The sequence below is a fragment of the Micropterus dolomieu genome, linkage group LG07 (assembly GCF_021292245.1).
Source record: "Micropterus dolomieu isolate WLL.071019.BEF.003 ecotype Adirondacks linkage group LG07, ASM2129224v1, whole genome shotgun sequence".
Lineage (NCBI taxonomy): Eukaryota > Metazoa > Chordata > Actinopteri > Centrarchiformes > Centrarchidae > Micropterus > Micropterus dolomieu.
In genome coordinates this window covers 4,729,091-4,748,233 of record NC_060156.1, presented here as the reverse complement: position 1 = coordinate 4,748,233, position 19,143 = coordinate 4,729,091, and the positions used below count along the sequence as shown (strand labels likewise).

Below are 19,143 nucleotides of genomic sequence, written 5' to 3'. Positions count from 1 at the left end.
TCCGTGGCTGTTCTTGAATGGCCCAGCCAGAGCCCTGACTTAAACCCAATTGAGCATCTCTGGAGAGACCTGAAAATGGCTGTCCACCAACGTTTACCATCCAACCTGACAGAACTGGAGAGGATCTGCAAGGAGGAATGGCAGAGGATACCCAAATCCAGATGTGAAAAACTTGTTGCATCCTTCCCAAAACGACTCATGGCTGTATTAGATCAAAAGGATGCTTCTACTAAATACTGAGCAAATGGTCTGAATACTTATGACCATGTGATATTTCAGTTTTTCTTTTTTAATAAATTTGCAAAAATTTCTACATTTCTGTTTTTTTCTGTCAAGATGGGGTGCTGAGTGTACATTACTGAGAAATAAAATGAACTTTTTTGATTTTTGGAAAATGGCTGCAATGAAACAAAGAGTGAAAAATTTAAAGGGGTCTGAATACTTTCCGTACCCACTGTACATATTCCATAGACTGTATATAAAAAAACACATACAGAGGCAAATAGCACAGCATTTTCTGTTTCATGGAAACTGTGCTTAAAGTAATCCCTATGTGTGATCCCCATTTTTACAAAATGCACCTGTAATCTGATTATGTCTATTTTTTCTGTACTGTAACGGAATACAGTTACTTGTTTTTGTATCCTGACTACGTAATGCCATTACATGTAATCCGTTACTCCCCAACCCTGAAAGTTAAATGTGCAACTATTGAATCACTGAAAATTGTATGTGCTGTGTGAGAATAGAAAGCTTCACAGGCATAGAAACTGTAACTAAAAGGATGTTAGTTTTAGCGAACAGTCAGTTGACATAAAAAAAAATACCCTGTAACTTCAAAACCAGAAAAAGTTTTACAGTAAGTCAGACTGATAGTATTTGGCATTTGACTTTTTTAATTCTTCGAGGTGACTGTGCAACGGGGCCCCAAGTCTTGCTATGCTTTCTGCAGAGACAACAATGAGCTATCATGTCTGGAATCCAACATCCAACAGAATAATTTCCCTCCCCCCTCTTCTCTCTCAAAAGGCTGCCATTTTCCCTCAAGCAGAAGCAGACTGTTTTGAGAAATGTGAGCTTGTTATGTTTTATGATCTGCAATCTGGTGTCTTATTGACACGTTGCCTCCTCTACCACAAGAGAACCCTTCAATAATAACATACTTCAACGTCCCATGGAGCCTCACCCAAAAAAGGCAAAAGGTTGGTTGGAGAAGTAGATGTATTTTCAGGCCTGTCTGTCTGTTTTAAAGGATGGGTTCTAGCTCAGCTCATTCTAGATGACTGGTATTCCCCTCTATGGATGTGAATCCTGCTCTAAAATTCATCCATAAAGGCAAGCTGCTGCCAAACATTGTAATGACTGCTCTGGTTCCAGGGAAATTTGAACATTAATAGTCTTTCAGACAAAGCCAATCTTTTGTTTTTGCGGCCAGAAAAATACCCAGATGTACAGTAATGACATCAATCCACTCGCTTATGTTTGTGAAGGAGCTTTTTTTCTTAAGTTCTTGTTCAGTTTGCCGCTAAATTGCTTTCCCCTCTAAACTATAATAATTGTTTCGGACACTTTTTCCAGTCTGGAAACCTTTACTCTGATTGGATGACGAGTTGCCCGAGTGCCCGGTCTCTGCTCTGTTCTGTTGCCATATACATTTTGGGTTGCTGTGATGCCTGGCACCCGGCTTCCAAGATTGGTTGTTTATATTGGCTATGGGAGACCTGCCCGCTAAAGGTCCTGGAGCCCGACTGTAATGAAATGCTATACTGAATATTTCCCCTCAAAAGTCAAAACAAAACGAATGTCAGATGTCTTTATTAAAAGTCCATAAATGACTCCTGTCCATCGCTATGCAATTTAGATATTTGCTTACAAGATTCATTACACAGACATGTTTGTAATGGGTGTGTGTGTTGTTCATGATGCACATTAAATAGGCCATGTTCTCACATTTTTCTTCCAGTTTTCACAGCTTCCTGTGTTGCCTATCTGTTCTGTCTCTCCCTAAGCATCTGTTAACCATCAGCGAAACACCACTTCAAAAACTAAAATATGGGATGAATAAACAGTAATCAAAGTACAAAACAGCAAAAAAAGGAATACTTACAGTACATGCCATCTTGACAGTGTTATTCATATATCTATCTCTAGACATTGAGATAGAGGTCGATTAGTCTATTAAAACATGAGAAAGTCATTTGTATTTGGTGTGGGTATTTCACTTGACAATGAATACTGTATTGCTCCATGGTTTTCTTGGTAAACCTTAATTGTAACCTTAATTACTACAGCTTATGCCAAGAACTTGTAAAACCTTTTTAAAACGTCATAGTTAGCGGATAGTTTTGACTTATTTTCCTGGGTTCAGGTTTGGGGCCTTGTGTTTGTGTGAGTGTGTTTGTGTTTGCCCACGTGAGCATTTCTACTTTTTACCATGAGCGTGTCTAGGATGTCTACAACTTGGGAGTTGGATCTGGACCTTCAGCTCCTGCAAGACACCCTGCTCTCACTGACATCCAAAAAGACAGATTATCTCTGGCATTCCACATCTGGAAGCAGTTGAGGGCAGAAGAGCCGCTTCTTCTGAGAAATATACAAATATGTAGGACAAAGTGCACATGAATGGAGGAGACATGGTGTCTAACTGTATGCCACTGTATCTGTGTCCTGATGGGCTTTGAGGTTTGGGTTTTAAATATTTATTATACTTCTTGATTTATGGTTTTAGGAGCCATCTACAAACACAACACAGTATATCTGTTGATATGAGTGGGTTTATGCTTGGGCTTGCCTAGCTTTGCGTAAAGACTGGAAACAGGGAAACAGCTAGCCTAGTTCTTTCCAAAGATAACTAAATCTGCCTACCAGGGCCTCTAAAACTTCCTTAATTGACATGTTATATCATGTTTGTTTAAGCCAAAAATTGAAGTGGAGTCTCTAGTGGTTGCCTGGCTACCTCAAGGTAACGAGAAGAAAGTCACTTGCTCCTGGCCAAGAAATAGTGTGGCACATTATCCTCTGTACCACAACTTGTCGTCATTACACAACGTATTTTTGTAAGGATTAAACAAGAGTCAAAGCTGGTGAGCTTTAGAGGAGCTGGTGGGTGGATTTTGTGTCCTTCAGTCAGAGCCAGGCTAGCTGTTTCTAGCCTTTATGGCAAGCTTAGCTAACGGTCTGCTGGCTGTGCCTTCATATTTAGTTGCCAGACATAAGCGGTATAAATCTTCTCATCTAACTGTCAAGAAAGTGCGTACGGTAAGTATTTTTCCCAACATATCAAACTATCCCTTTAACAACAGGATGACACAGTACACCTGCTACTTTGACCTGCTTGAATGTATGCACTTGAGCTGAACCATCAGCTGTAGGGGCTCCTGGTGACTGGGCTAAAACAACACCACTGTGTTGTTTTAGTCTGGAGGTTCGAAATGGGCTTGTGATCTTTTGTCAGATTTTATAACATTTGGAGGGGGGGGGGGGTGCTTGTTTTTTTATCATGATCTAGTCCTTCGCAAACGAAATTACATGCTCATCATAAGCAAGAGGGGATTGATTAAAACCATATCCATTTCTTCATGCCATACCTGTTTTAAAACCTGTATACAATTATCAATTTGAACTGCGCTTGGCAAGCTTCAGTAATCATTCACTCTCAGCTCACAGAACCCAGTCCTCTGAGACAAAAGCTATTTAAGGAATGCAAAGAAAATTGCAGGTTTTTATAAAATAGTCAGTGGGTAAAGTCAAGTGAAGACACAAAATGTTCCGACAGGAACCTCTGTTTTTATAATTGACCAGCATATTCACAAAGACACACCTAAATGAATACACACAGACACAAACAATCAAGATGATAATATTTTAACATTTGCATTCATTATCACCCTCCCATACATCTTACACAATTTTCATGCGAAGTGCTCATGCTCTCTGGAGTGTGATGTGAAGCTGAAAGCACCCCCTACCACAACATTTGAGATGATTCATATGAGCACACAGCATGACAATCACTAGTTAGTTGCTGTGCATCAATCAATTAAGAGACGCTGTCAAAAACCCATAATGGTTTTAACACGCTGCTTCTTGAACTGGCTCACTGACTCAGCTGGGTAATTTCTATATAATTGCTCAGTCATCTTAGGTAGTTCTCTACCTGGTTAAGTCAGCGCCTGAGTATAAATTTATGGAAACTTAGTTTCAGTTGGCTTGTTTGAAAGTAAAAGACTTCTCGGGGGAGCTGCCACCATAATACATACTAAAACTGAATTGATAAAATGATGATTAGTATTACATATGCAGGAGGAAGAGACTGAAATCAGAGAAGCGCTTTATATGTGGCTGACAGATTGGATTTGTGAGACAGGGAAATCTTAGCTTTATGTGGCACAGGCAGCGTAGTAAGAATTATTCAGATACTTGGCCGTTATATTATTCATCATTATTACCACTGCATTTATGTGTAAGCAGCCTTCTACTGTTTCTTAACATATTCTTTATTATATAGGACTGCAATTTATGATTGTTTTCATTATGGATTCATTTGTTGGCTATTTTCTTGATTGACTGGTTTGTGAAATGCCCATGAGAATAATGCAGAGCCCAAAGGGACACCTCCAAATTGCTTATTTGTTCCACCAATAGTCCAAGCCCCAACCTTATTCAGTTTACTGTAATTCAGATGAGGAAATGCAGCAAACCATCACCTTTGAGTTTGGCATTCTTGCCTAATAAAATTGAAAAATCAGGTATCAAAAGAGCTGCCAAAAAATTTTCTGATGATAGTCTGATTGAATACAGTGATTGTTTCAACTCCAATTTTATAAAACTGTTCAGTAGTTCGGAGCATAATGCATCATAGCAAGCAACTTAGCTTTGTATTTCAAATTAGAATTTTGTATAGTAATTAGCAACTGCAGCTCTCAGATGTAGTAGAGTAGGAAGTTCAATACTTCCCTCTAAAATGCAGAGCAGCACAAGTATAAAGTGGCATTAAATGGCAGCGGTGGGAGAACTCTTGAGATCCTTCACCTATGTAAAAGTAGCAATACCGCAATTTCAAGTAAAAGTCTTGCATTGAAAATGCTACTTACTGGAAGTAAAGGTAGTAGTATTATTGTAAAAGTGTTCATAATAAACATATTTTTATATATATTATTATTATTACTACTGACACACAAATGTGTGCAGTTTAGTGTTATAGCGGACCAAGGAGGAGCCAATTTTAAATATTTTGTATACTGTTGGATAGTTTCATCAATAACAGTACATCATTATTTTATAAGATCATATATTTTGTATATAAAATCTTAATTAGTAGTAAGTAACTAGTGACTACTGCTGTCAAATGTAGTGGAATAAAGTGTACAATATTTCCTGTATAAAGTCGCATACAATAAGAAAATTCAAGCAAAGTACAGTTACCTGAAAATTGCATATATGTTCAGTACTTGAGTAAATGTACTTCGTTATATTCCATAACTGGACACAGTTTTATCCCTTAAACAGCCAGAGTGACCCTGCAAAATACATTGAAACCGCCACAAATACTCATTCATTCAAAGTAATTGTAGTTAAAAGCATTAGACGTGATGACAGATTACATAACTTTCATAAACTTTACCTTATCCTACCTTGTATCACCCATCTTCGTCTCAAAACACTTCCAAGTCCTTCAGCGAAACATTTCAAAACAGATCCCAAACTTTTTGATCCTAATAAGCCAACAAATGCAGTTTTGGTTGACAAAGTCTAAAAGCCGAGGCTAATTTACCTCACATTATCAACACGATAGCGCCGCATGCTGAAATATTCAGAGCGAGTGAGTCACAGCCTTCAAAATCTAATAAGACGAGGCTTTGCGTGGAGCAATACACTGACATTCAATTCTGCTGTATTTGCCTTTCAAATGAGCCTATTAATGGTTTGAAAGTCACAACAGTCACAACCCAGCTGTGCCAGTTGGAAGTGACAATAGCGTGGTTTCTGCTGTGGAGTAAAAAGCAACAAGCAGGGCCAAACCTTTGTTCCTTTCAATGCATACCCATCTCTTCCATCTGCTTTACTTTTAGCATTCTTCTTTCAACAGACATGATTTGTCAGGGGGGCGGCGATGTCAAAAAACAAACAACAAATGTCACCCCTAGTCATCTTGTTTCCAGTGAGTTCAGCCCCAGTTGAGTCCCCCGTTGGTGCTGCTGATTAATGCTGCCTGGCCTTGTTTGATGCTGACAGTGGTACCCATATTTAGGGCCCCTTAGTCTCTTAGCTAATTAAAGTCATTCTTCAGCAATATTCCTAAATCAACGGTTTCCTCTTGCCTATTTGTGAACTAATTGGATGCATGTGTACTCAACCCACAAGACTCCTTTTAACCCTTGACACTTCAAGAATGTGTCTGTTGCGGTCATTGGTTTTCCTTTTCTTTATTGTTGCAGCCAAAGAGAACATGTGACTGTGAGCCTTTGCCGTTTTAACTCTGTGTTTTGTGGATCAGGTAGTAGATGTGATTATGATGCTTTTAGCTTCATAGCATATGTTAAGGTCAGTCTATAGGTCTCCATAACAACGCATTACTGTCACGCTCCACAAGCCGACCCCATGCTAAGAGGGTTGAGCTTGGGTCATGGCCTGTTGTAAAGCAAGTGATATTTCACCTGAAGAAGCAGCAGAAAGAATACAGTATTTATCCCAAATGGCTCCGTCTGACAAAAAACACTGACAGAACAAATACGCCTGTCTGTGCTGTCTGCATAAGATTTGCTGTTGAAATGCAAAGTGCTTTTTTGGGATTTCACTCAAATTTCATCATCATGATAGCGCCTTTTACAAATTCTCTCTGATACAGATACTTTACTTTGATATTCCTTGTTTACAATGTTATATTCTATATTACACACATTATTAAAACATCTAGGGAAGATTAAACCATCCAAGAATAAGACAGTCTTCTGTGTATTAACTAACTCCTGTGTACTGGCACAATGAATCTTATATTCATTGTAAAGAGTGATTGGAAACACTCAGATTATACTGCAAGAACACTGTGTGCAATGTAATTAGTTTTTAAGGAAAATTATCCTGTAAATTATTTCATATTTCTTAGCAGTTCAAGCTCCTTTGTTATTTAAATGTTACTCTTCAGTTTAGACAAATTGACTCCTGCCTGACTTCACTGTGACTAACAAAGCAGACTGCTGCTTCAAACCCATTACCAACATAGAAAATGCAGTTAGGAGTGGTCTTGCAAACTTCAGGGACTCGAGAATACAATCTTTTCTTTTACACTCCTGGATGTGGCAAATATTTTGCCCCTGCCTGCTGCAGTAAACAATGGCTTTGGTGTTAATCTACAAAGACAGGATGCCTGTGAACTTGCTTTAATCATTAATGTCGCTGCATTTCAGTGAATTTGCAAGTTGTTACGAGATTTAGCATCCTTAAGGGGAAAAAAAAGCACAAAACAAAACAAGCGTAAAACCTCCATTTGGATGCGAGATAATTTCAAAGACAAATGGTTGTGATATTTTCGAGGGTGTTTATTGGATGAATGGAGCGATGGCTATGACTCATTGAGGCGTTTGAGCTTGTCTTTTTCACACGGAAAACAAAAATATGGATTGGAAATGAAGGAGAGAGGCTGGGAGAGAGATTGATTTCTTAGCCACCATTTCTGATCCATTAAGCTTTACCTATGTTTTTCACTCCTGATCCGCCTCCCCTCACACACCTGCTTCACTACGGAACATTAGTTGTGTTCAGAGGGGAAATAAGACACACTGCCTCTCAGCCCCTGTTGGTCAGTACATCCATCCTGTGCCTATAGCTGCTCTGTGAATGGTGAGCTACTGTACCTGTGCAAATTACTGTTTACAGGCAGACAGTCATTACTGTTTTTGCTCACTGGAGCGTCTTCACGCAGTAAAGTGAAAAATACTGCAAGAAAGAGAGACATAATTATGTTAAGTCCAAGCAGGCGCTGCCTTCTGCCTCTGCACAGTAACATTCAATTTGCAGCAAATGTGTTCGACCCAAACTGACCAAACAGAGAGAGATTATTATTTACTCATTTAAAATGTATGGGGTTGATTGTTCTTATGTAGATTGTATGATGCTTTGGCAATATTGTTGTTATACAAGGTTATCAGTCGTTGTAATTGTTCCTCCTGTCAATTCTGACTGTCAAGTGAACTTCTTCCACAGTACTTGTTATAAAATAAACAAGTAAATATATTCAGATGTCTATCTAAAGTTAATATGAGGCTTCAGCAGTCTGAGATAGTCAAACTAAGTGAGTATCTTCCAAAATGTGTGTTTAGTAGGGTTAAGCAAGTACTAGGCTGAAAGGCGTGTGCAGTACAGATAATGTACTTTTCAAGAATATCATCAGAATAAATTTTGTCAATATCTAATAACAATAAATATAGGAACTTACTATTGTGCATTACTATTGTGATCAAAAACATTCCTCTGAAGCTCAATTCTGAGGCTTTTCTGTAAATATTAATATAAATGTCAGGCTTAAATTAACAATATTATTAATAATTTAGTTGGTTGAACAGGTACAGATATAGATAACGGTCTGCTCGCTCATCCCTACTGTTTAGTAAAGTGTGTTTCAATGCTAAATGGAGGTAGAGGAATTGTGAAGGAATTTCATACCAAAAAGACTGTAACTTACGAAGATACTGATTGATGACTGATTTGATTTGTCTAACTCGGACTGCTAAAGCCTCATTTTAGCGTCAGATAAACTTTGAAATGTATTCTAGGACGGAACAAGGACTGTAGATTTTGTCCCATATCACTCACATTGGAACCACATTATGAAGGAATCTCTTAATGGCCAGTACAAACAGGAGGACGGATTATAAAGACCATAAACTATTTTAACGTAAATGTTGTTTTAAGACAGATGCGGAAAAATGGCAAACCTATGCTTTAACAAGCATTTGTGGTCATTTTCCTGCACTTCATAGTTCACAATCTCCACCCCGCCTAAAAACACAATTCCTTTTTATTTTTGTTCTTTGCATGTGTTGTCACGAATTCAGAGACTTTTCCCTCTTATTTACAACCGTTGTAAAAGCAATTTATCTTGCCATGTGATTCTGTTAAAAGTCATAAATACTGTTAAATGGTCACTTTGACATGACTTACCTGTGCAGCTAGCTGTAACTGTGATTTTTAGTAGTCACCACCTGAATTTGCTCGTGGTGCTTCAGTCGCAAATGTAAGAGCAGGGAACTGTCTCAAAAACCAGGAAGACATGTGCTATTCAAACATGACCACGTGGCATTAAATGGGATATTTGCTTGACAGCAGTACAATTTATAGCCTCAAAAATGACCATGGACTTGAACCAACACTCTGGCAGGTTTAAATAGAAACATGAGCTTCACCAAATTGCCATTTACTGCAGAGCCTTGGTGTTGAATTCTACAGCATTTCTGTCATGATGAATGCCCAGTGGGCTAGCCAATTGCCATCAAGCTGAGGTCACTGGTGAGTCAGAGAGGGATGTGTACTTATGTCAAAGGTCTTGTGAAGGCGCTTGGCCACAGTGGCCTCTGCTGGGTGGTAAAGGTAGAGCAGGCAGTGGTAGAGATAAATGATTTAAGTGTGGAGGAACACCGCTGTGATATTTACTCAAGAATGGGCTGATGATCTCTAATTAGCTTACTCCGGTATTAAACTTACCTTAATAATAAATCCCACTCATCCGACTCTTGTGGTAGGTCTAATTGACATGGATGGATCCCAACTGAGGCTGTGGTATGCATCTGCCCTACCTTTGCACAGCTGCAGCAGACAGCAATGTTTGGCTTTTTAACTGAACTAGAATATAGCAGTGTTTGCAAGATTAATTCAGAAGTCAGTCATGAATGTATTAGCATTTCTGAGATAACAAACTGAGAGCAAGAGGTGAGCTCAGTGTGTCCTGACAAAATTACAAGAAAAGAAAAACAAACACCCAGATGTACATAACATCTATAAAAAAAAGACTTGTTTGAAGGCAAGCTTTATGACAATATGGAAACACTTTTATATTAAGAAATGAGAACCACAGACAGAGAGAACAAATGAAACTGTTAAAAGCAAAACTCTCACAACAACAAATGTCATTGTCTGAGAGCAGAGCATACAGCCTACACATAGAGTAAGTGATGTTTTTCCCACAAACTGCCCACTAAAGCTATTTTCAGTCTGTTTAAAAGTAGCAGCGCTCTGATATAAATCAAGTAATTGCTAACAGAGTCCCATGATGTAATTTTAGCTTTAATCTCCAAGAAACAGAGATCGGCCAATAAAGTGGAATAAAATTATACCATTTAATTTATCTCCATTGAGTGGCCTAATGCCTTCCTAAGTCAAAAGTGTTTGGCGCTGCTTCGTGTAAAAGAAGTGCATTTTACATGGTAATTGAAAGGCTTTTATGTCACAAAGTGTTTGGGTCCAAAGCTAACGCTGAGGGATTAAGCCTGCCTCTGACAGGGCAATGTGAAAGAGGGGGCATTTCACAGAGAAGACATGAATGCGTTTATTGGACCTTAAATGATAACTTTAATCTTTGAGACAAATTTCCCACAACAACCTACAGATGGATGGGGCTTATGTGTCATCATTACAGTTTTGTCATTACTGTATTCTGAGACAAAAAATACTTGTGTGCAAGAGTTAAATCAGAGACAGTTAAATCAAGATGTCAGCATGGAACTGCTTTTGGTATGTCATCTTGTTACAGTTGCACATTAAATGAGATTAGAGAGGAAACTTTTGCTCAGGGGACTACTAAATCTGGAACGAAACGGGGGGGGGGGGGATATCATACTTTAATATGTGCTTTTCTGTGCTCTAAATCAAATTCTGTAATTCCAAGACATCTCAATTGTGTTTTTCCTTCTGTCCCAGATGGAATTTCCTATCAAGTCATTTAAGTATGAAAAAAGTATAACCTCTGAATAAATGGTGAAACAATTCCCATGAGACCAGAGAAGGCCTGACAGCAGCCAAACCCGGCAACTAACCAGAAAACCAACATCACCCTCCATCACTGCCATGTCATGACATCATCCTGCTTCCTCTCTACTGGTGTCCCTGTGGTCTGGACTCTTAATTCCCTGGCTCAAATACTGATGCACTCTAAAAGGGCTGGGCGACTTAATCCAACGCTGAGAGACAAGAAAATAACAGCGCTGGGCTTTCGTGAGGTCCTGTTTCTCTCTCTGTCTCGCGTGTCAATGTGAATATTCTCCCTCTGAGGAGTGCTGTCTTACAACCTGACATTACCAGCTCAGATTCCCCTTAAATTAGATAGAGTTAGTTTGCTTTGGCTGCACTCGACTCTCCACAAAAATCTGGACACTGTATAAACTCCAGAAATGTCACTAATGACAGACACATGGCGCTGAAATGTGACCCCGAGCTAGAGATAATCACTGTCATTTAGTGTTAAAGCAAATCAGTGTGGGCTATTAACACCGAAACCAGTACAGACCTACACCAGTAGTAAGGAATCAGTTTGGAGAATAAGCACATAGTGACAAGGATTTGGACTATATGTGTTGAAAAACTTCTAGATATGCATCTGCTTTTATTGCCTTCATCTAGGAAAAACTGTAAAATTAGTGCTACATAGTAATAGGGATGCAATGATCCAGTACTGATATCAGCCCGATACTGACTCAAATAGGTGGATCAAATAGCCGATCTATTCAGTTCAATTAGGCACGTACTACGTGACGCGTCAGTAGCGCTGGTAGATCCAAACATTTTGCTAGGAGAACTAACATAGCATGGAGGGAGCTAAAAACAAGGGGTCAGCAGTACGGTGGTATTTAACGGTTGATCAAGCCTGACGTTGCCTTACACATAAAAGAATGATTCCCAGTCTCTTCCTCACAGTGAGGAATACAGCTTATTCATTTTACACACAGTAAATGCTTTAGAGTACACACTTTTTAGCCATATAGGTTTGACCAAAGTTTTATATCGGTTATCACACAGGTTTTAAACAAATCTCCAGGTTAGTCAAATTTATTGGGAAGAGAAAATAATTTAGTTGATTCATTCAGTCAATCAACATAAAAATTAATTGACAATTGGTTTCTCAAATGTCAGAATTTGCTGTGTTTCCTTGCTTTACATCATAATAAACAATATCTTTTGACTTTTGGACTGTTGGTCAGACAAAAGAAGAAGCAATCTGAAGACATCATCTCTTGCTCAGGAAAAAGTGATGGCTATTTTTCATTATTTTCCTATCTTTACTGAACAAAAATGATTGAAAGGTGGAGGTAGACTGTAGACATCCAATACCATGACATATACCATGATGTAGCAGCGACACAGCAAGTAATATAACCAACATTAGCCAAGTTGTGGGTTAGCAAACTGTCACAGCAGTTACTGCTGCGAAGCTAACATGAAGAGACAACAAGATGGTTTCTCAGACCCAGCACACCAGCTCCAGACAGCAGTATTCACAACTCTCCTGCTGCTATAGCTAACATCACAACAACAGCATGTCTTGGAAAACTACAGTGGAATCTGAATGTCCGGGGGTCATTTACAGTTACCTTGTGGCTGCAACGGCTAAAGTAATGTTGTGTAGCTTGGACCTAGCCACTTTGTTTGTTTCTCATTTACACAGAGCCAAGGCTGCGTACATACACCTGGAATTATTCTTTAATACATACCTTTTTCACAGCTGGTATTTGAAATAATTTTAAGGCAAAGCCCAGGTGGAACTAATGACATTAACAATGGCTCAGTTCCAGGAAACCACAAGAGCTATCAGGCAAAATACCAAGGCCTTGGAACTGAAAAATGGGACCCAGCCATAATTAATTACACATGTGCTTTTCCTTTTCACATGTCAAAAAGTAAGTAAGAATGTATTTCATTTTATGTAAATAGCATTTTTGAATGGTAGGCACTTAAAGCCATTTAAGCAATAGTATTCCTTAATTACCTCATTAACCTCTGGCCATACTGTAATTCAGGGTTATGCATCACAGAGAGAGAGAGACAAGTTTGACTGCTGAGGATAATAAAGCTATTTAGAATGAGAATAAAAAGAGAGTGAATGTAGCCTACACTCCATATAAGCTACAGGAGGCAATCAGAGCACTTTTCACCACTACAAATCCTGAATTACTATCACCATACTGTACTGTTCATTTCGCAATGAGTTGTTTTTACCTGTCACCTTCCATGGGTTTTGAAGCAGCTGTCGAGTCACCTGCCATTTAACAGTATATGTTCAAACATTTTGTCTCCTTTGCTTCCCTGCAACTACCAGAGTCGAACCCACGTTTATTGATCCATCTGAGCTCCCTTACTTGAAGCATTCGGTTTCAGGAAGTAGCTACGCTCATAACAAACCATGGATATATAACGATGTATGAAAAAACGCTGTGTATGGCGTTGTCTCACCAAGTTATGAATTATTTTCAAAAATTACTTATTAAATCACGCTGTAACACTGGATAATTTCAGTGTGCAGGTAGTCCGCGATCCGGTTAAAGTTTTTTTACCGGGACAATTTGTACTTTGTTGTTTTATTTGAACCACTTTGCTAACGTTAGCAGGTTATCGAGGCAACGTTAGCCAAAAAAGCTAACTGTTAATGTTACAGTAAGTTAAGCTTGATATGCAAAATGCACAGCACGATAGACTTTAAATGTCCTTTGCGACCGTTGTGAAAGTGGAATAGTGTTCATACAAAGAGGTTGGTGAATAAGTCAACGGTTATTTGCTCATTTAATGTGTTTGTAATTTTTTGTGATAGGTAACTGATTTTTAAACATTATAAGGACCTGGCAGGTTTCCAGTGAATTAAAATTAACATTACATTAATCTTAAAATTCTAAATAGTTATTTGTTATGAGACACATTTTGCACTGCTTGGAAATGAAATTGTCATTTCTGAAGGAACTAACAGTAGCCTAACATACTTGTAACTGGCAGAGGCAGAGGCAGTGGTTCCCAACCTGTGGGTCGAGACATCGAAGAGGGTCCAAAGATAAATCTAAGGGGTTATGAGATATTTAACAGAACAGAAAATAAAAAAATAAAAAAACTAAATTGTGCCACACAAAATTATATTTATTTTCCTTGTACAAAACGAATTACAAGAAACGTTTATGTCTTCAAATAGTTGGATAGCATTAAATAAAATAATGACCGTAATGACTTTTGAACTGGCCTGTATCTGTAGACTGAAGCGACCTAACTCTAGCCTGTGATAAGGGGTCAGAGGTAGATATAATTAGTTTTACGGAGTTACAAGCCAAAAGGCTGGGAAACACCATCTTTCAGCAAAGTCATTCTAAAGGTAGAGGGGGAAAACATTTGTCTCAGTCAAAGACAAAAAAAGAGCAAGGATGCGTGTAATGTCAATGTCCAGATTTGTCAAATGTAACTTTTTTCAGTAGAGGGGAACAAAATACACCTTCCAGCTACACCTTCTTGAGTGAGATGGATTTTGTGACCTGTCACAAGTGATGTTTGTCAGTCAAATCATTACTAGCAGGTGTATCAAATCGCTACCTTGGGTGAGAAGGGTGTCTTCAGAGTTGCCTTAATTTAATGGATTTTTGCTAAGAACATTAGAGCCCAATCAGTGAGCTGATTAATCAGTTAATCACCCCAATTTGCTGCTTATCTTTCTTGCGGCTTGCTTTTTTTTTTGCTAGTAAACTGAATATTTTTAGTTTTTACAGTATTTGTTTTGGGAACAAGCAATGTGATTATATCACCTTGGGCTTTAGAAAGTAGTATTAGTAGTGGAAGTTTACAATAATGTCATTATTTTCAGGATATAAACAGCATATGATCTGATTATGAAAATAAAATGTAGTTGCATCCTTAATAGCATACAAAAAAATCCTCGCTATTTTTTTAAAATACCAAAATTATCCTTCAGGACCATATTAGCTTTGGTGTTGTTAAAAACACCCCAAGCTGAGACATTTTTAGACACACAAGAGGAGTTCTACCAGGACCCTCTTGAAAATGAGATGATGTATCTCAAGAGGCTAACCTTTAATAAATTCAGAATTCACTATTCAATTTAATAAATAACTAATATAATATTTTTCTTGATTTTACTCATATAGGACGATGCCACGCTTGCAGTCCGGTGTTTGGAAGCATTTCACTCCGGCTATCAAAGATGGGAGGGAGACCTTCATCTGCAACTACTGTTCAAAAACATACACAAAAAATGCTACCAAGATGCAGATGCATTTGGACAAATGCAAGGAGTACTCCGTGGTTTCGCAGCAGTCACCGGGCCCAGATGGGAGCTCCTCTGCCTCCATTCCCGTTCCCTCCTTCTCGTTCTTACCATCTGCCACTCCTGGGGGACAGTTCCTCATTGATTCAGTGGATCAGCGCAGCCAGGCGTATGCTGACGAGTGCCTGGCAAGAGCTGTCTATGCCACTTCCTCACCCCTCACTATCACAGACAATATTTACTGGAAACGATTTTTCAGCGTGCTTCGACCTGCTTACTGTCCGCCTACCAGAGAGGCTTTGTCCTCTCATCTCTTGGACTGTGAGTATGACCGAGTACAAAGCGAGGTTCATGATGCTATAGGGAAAGCAGACTGTGTCACCATCATCTGCAGTGGCTGGTCTGACATAAAAGAAACTGGGACAATCATTTATGTGGTTGCAACCCCTGTGCCACTGTTTTACAAATGTACAAAGACAGGGGAGCAGACACACCCAAGCATGTTTATGGCTGAGGAACTGAAAGATATTATAAATGAAGTGGGTCCACAAAAGGTCTTTGCTGTTGTCACTGATGACGCCCCGGAAGTGACGGCAGCTTGGGCTCAAGTAGAGGAAGCGTTCCCACACATATCAGCTATTGGCTGCACAGCGTGTGGCATCCAGCAGCTCTTTGATGACACGGTTGCACAGCCATCTGTGAAGGCTCTGTGCAGCAGAGCTGAGCAGGTGGTGAGGTATGTTAGAGAGCAAAAAATATTAGCAAGGACCTTTAAATGCTGGCAGACTACAAAGATAAGAAACCACACAGCTAATGGGACAACATTGGCACTGCCTGTTAGCGCCGACTGGACTGGTGTGGTTAACATGTTTAACAGCCTCCTGGAGGCTCAGAACACTCTACAAGAGATGGCCGTCTCCCCCACACTGGATGTTGAAGCATCCGTCAGGGCCACAGTACAGGATGCAGCATTTTGGAAAGGGTTAAGCAGCTGTCGAAACCTGCTCTACTTGATTGGGAATTATATTGATTACATGAAAAGAGAAGATACTGTACTTTCGGGTGTTGTTGACATGTTCAGTCAGTTAAAATACCACATTGGAACTTCGCTGTCTGGGTCTGTGCTGCATAGTGCTGAACAGAGAGCTGTCATGGCATCATTAGACAGGTGTCAGGAGTTTTGCGTGAAGCCCATCCACGCAGCAGCTTACATGCTGGATCCAAAGTACGTTGGACAGCAGACACTCTCCGGGGAGCAGATAAACAGTGCTTACTATGTGATATCTAAGCTGTCACATCATTTAAATCTTGACGAGGGTAAAGTGCTCGGCAGCTTCGCCAGATTCTCAGCCAAGCAGGGACTATGGAAGGGGGCCGGGATATGGAGCTCATGCCAGCACGTGTCCGCATCCACCTGGTGGAAAGGGCTGTGTTCCTCTGAGCCGCTGTCCGCTGTGGCTGCTGCTATACTTCAGATCCCACCAACAACAGGTGCTTGCGAGCGCCTCCGGTCGAGCTTGTGCCATACAGGTGCAAAAAAGGTGCAGGGTTCTCTCTCAGCTGGCAGGGTGCAAAAACTGGTTGCAGTACAGGTGAATCTCAGCCTTTTAGAGCCAAGCGATTGTGAGTGTGCTCCGCTGGAGAGCGAGGAAGAGAAGAAAGTTTCAATCTGAAAGTCAGTAGTAAGACGAAATGTGACCATGTGGATTGTGAAGGACATTTAACCTTACAAGTCAACAAAAAAAATGAAATTCACAAAGAGTGTCTGACTCTGATGCCTTCATTTGTTTTAATCATATACATGTAGTAGGGTTTTTTTAATTACAGTTTCATATAGTGTGTATCAATTTTATAATCGCAATATGAACTATTAACAGATTAAGAGGTCTAATCATTGCTGTTAAAGTGTTTACATGGTGTAAATAAAACCACTGTATTTATTGAAGATAGAACCTTTTTTGCATGTTCTGAGTTTGTACTTAAATTTCACATGTCCTCCTAAAAATGTGTTTGTACAGAATTATAGGCATAGTTTGACACAAATACTCATATATCATTTTTACACCAAAATCAGTGCATATACTGTATGCAGTTTTTTAAAAGTGGTTAAACCTGCTAAAAATTGGTGATTGACTCTGTTCACAATGCCAGTAGAAGAGTTTGCCTTTTCTATTTTTTATCTAATGTGTTGCATTCAATGATGTCAAAAACGAGCCGTTAAACAGGGTTAGTAAATAGTAGAAAGGGATGGCGGCAAGTTACAGTGGTTGCTGTGTGTAACCCATAAACTGTATTTAAAAAAAGTGTGTTTACAGTGTTTGAGTGGTCTGAAAGACGTCACAGCTGACAGACTGTTGCCTAGCATGCTAATACTACATAAGAGACATTTATAGACATCAGCACATAGAAACAGGTGAAAGAGTTGTGCTGGAAGAGGGAAAAAAATGTGCGTGTCCACCCAGTGCCAATTATACATCACTGCTGAACATGTCACCCGAGAGTGAATGCCGATTTTACCCTTACACCGAAGACAAAAGCCAGATGTTAGTGGGTGTCGGTGGGTTTTTGTCCAGAGTAAAGGGGGCTTTATTCACTTTCTTGCCGAGAGGTAGACGAGAAGATTGGTAACACTCCAATATGTCCGTTAAATATAAGGAGATAGCCAACAGCATGTTAGCTTAGCTCAGAACTTTTTCTTTGCCTGAAGTAATAGTCCCTCACATAACCCCAGCACTTTTTTGTACAGATTAAACAAACAAGATATAACATGTTAATTAGTGAGCTTTAGAAGTGCTAGTAAGCAGATTTTGTTACCTTATGACAGTGACAGGCTAACCTTTTCCTAGTCTTTTGCTGAGCTAATCGGTGGCTGTTGGGCTGTAGCCTTATATTTACCGGGCAGATGTGGGAGTGGTATTGATTTTCTTATTGAACCCTCAGCAAGAAAGCAAATAAGCAATTTTCCCAGAATGTCAAACTATTAATTTAAAGAACAAATAATTTCCATTTATCAGTGCTGGGGTTGTACTACAAACCAAATATAAGCAGTTAAATAACTTCAACTTTAGAACATTTAATTGAAATATAACTTGTAGTCTTAGCTAGTAAGAAAGTTTAAAACGACAGCATCACAAAGAGCTGCTGTGGCGACTCACTGAGGCACACTGTTTTCTCACTCCCATTTCCTCGCACACACTTATTCACTACTCTTTACCTCCTTGAGGGGAGATCTGGGCCTTGTAAATACTAGCATTATTAATCTTAATAGGAACGAGCCAGGACGGCTCTGGAGGTGTCTTTGCCTTGAAGGCAGCAAACCTGCCGTAAATCTTGGACCCCACTGCTCTCACTCAGTAAATCTGTCACTACCTACATCTTCCCTCTCTCTCACAGTTGCTTCAGTCTGCTGCCCTTTGTCTGTTCTACATGGGGATTTTGCAGGCAGTGACAACATATGTGTGGGCAATAATTAGAGTGATAGCACATATAATTTTACAGATGAAGAGGGCCGTTGTCATCATGCATGCTTGTTTATGACAGATGGCAGTGCGTTGGTTGGTTTTAAAGTTGCCCTTTTTGAGTTAGTCATACTAGGCAGAATGCATGAAATGACTGTTGGTCATCTGATTTTTCACTCAGGTCGTGGTTTCATCCTTGTTTCATCATTTGTGGCATGCTTGGATTATCAGTGTCAAGGCCCTGTATGTTATCAGCTGAAGGGGTGTTTCTGTTAGTATAACAGTATAGTATGTATAGTATAAACGTCAACAATCCATTGGTTCGATTTCCAGATGTGGCATTTGGCCCCAGGCCCATTAGTTTCCACTGACAATCTAAAACTTTCAAAACAGGTCACAGATATATAGTTTCATGCTGTGGATAAATACACATAGTGGGCTAGT

General features: G+C 39.4%; 2 protein-coding genes across 6 annotated transcripts in view; one reads left to right on the top strand and one right to left on the bottom strand.

Moving 5' to 3' along the window:
- zgc:162396 (uncharacterized protein LOC555292 homolog) overlaps positions 1-19,143 on the bottom strand; it is a 122,283-nt gene that overhangs the window by 18,171 nt on the left and 84,969 nt on the right. The gene's annotated exons all lie outside the window — the stretch shown is intronic.
- LOC123973776 lies at positions 3,112-17,193 on the top strand. Of its 5 annotated transcripts, XM_046054084.1 has the most exons (3): positions 12,585-12,599; positions 12,774-12,884; positions 15,123-17,193. In XM_046054084.1, the coding sequence occupies exons 2-3, from the start codon at positions 12,856-12,858 to the stop codon at positions 16,912-16,914; spliced, it is 1,821 nt and encodes a 606-aa protein (XP_045910040.1). In that variant the 5' UTR covers positions 12,585-12,599; positions 12,774-12,855; the 3' UTR covers positions 16,915-17,193. The 5 variants fall into 5 exon arrangements, with proteins under 5 accessions (XP_045910043.1, XP_045910044.1, XP_045910040.1 ...); XM_046054087.1 differs by lacking the exons at positions 12,585-12,599; positions 12,774-12,884 and adding an exon at positions 3,112-3,258; XM_046054088.1 differs by lacking the exon at positions 12,774-12,884 and having other exon boundaries at positions 12,489-12,599.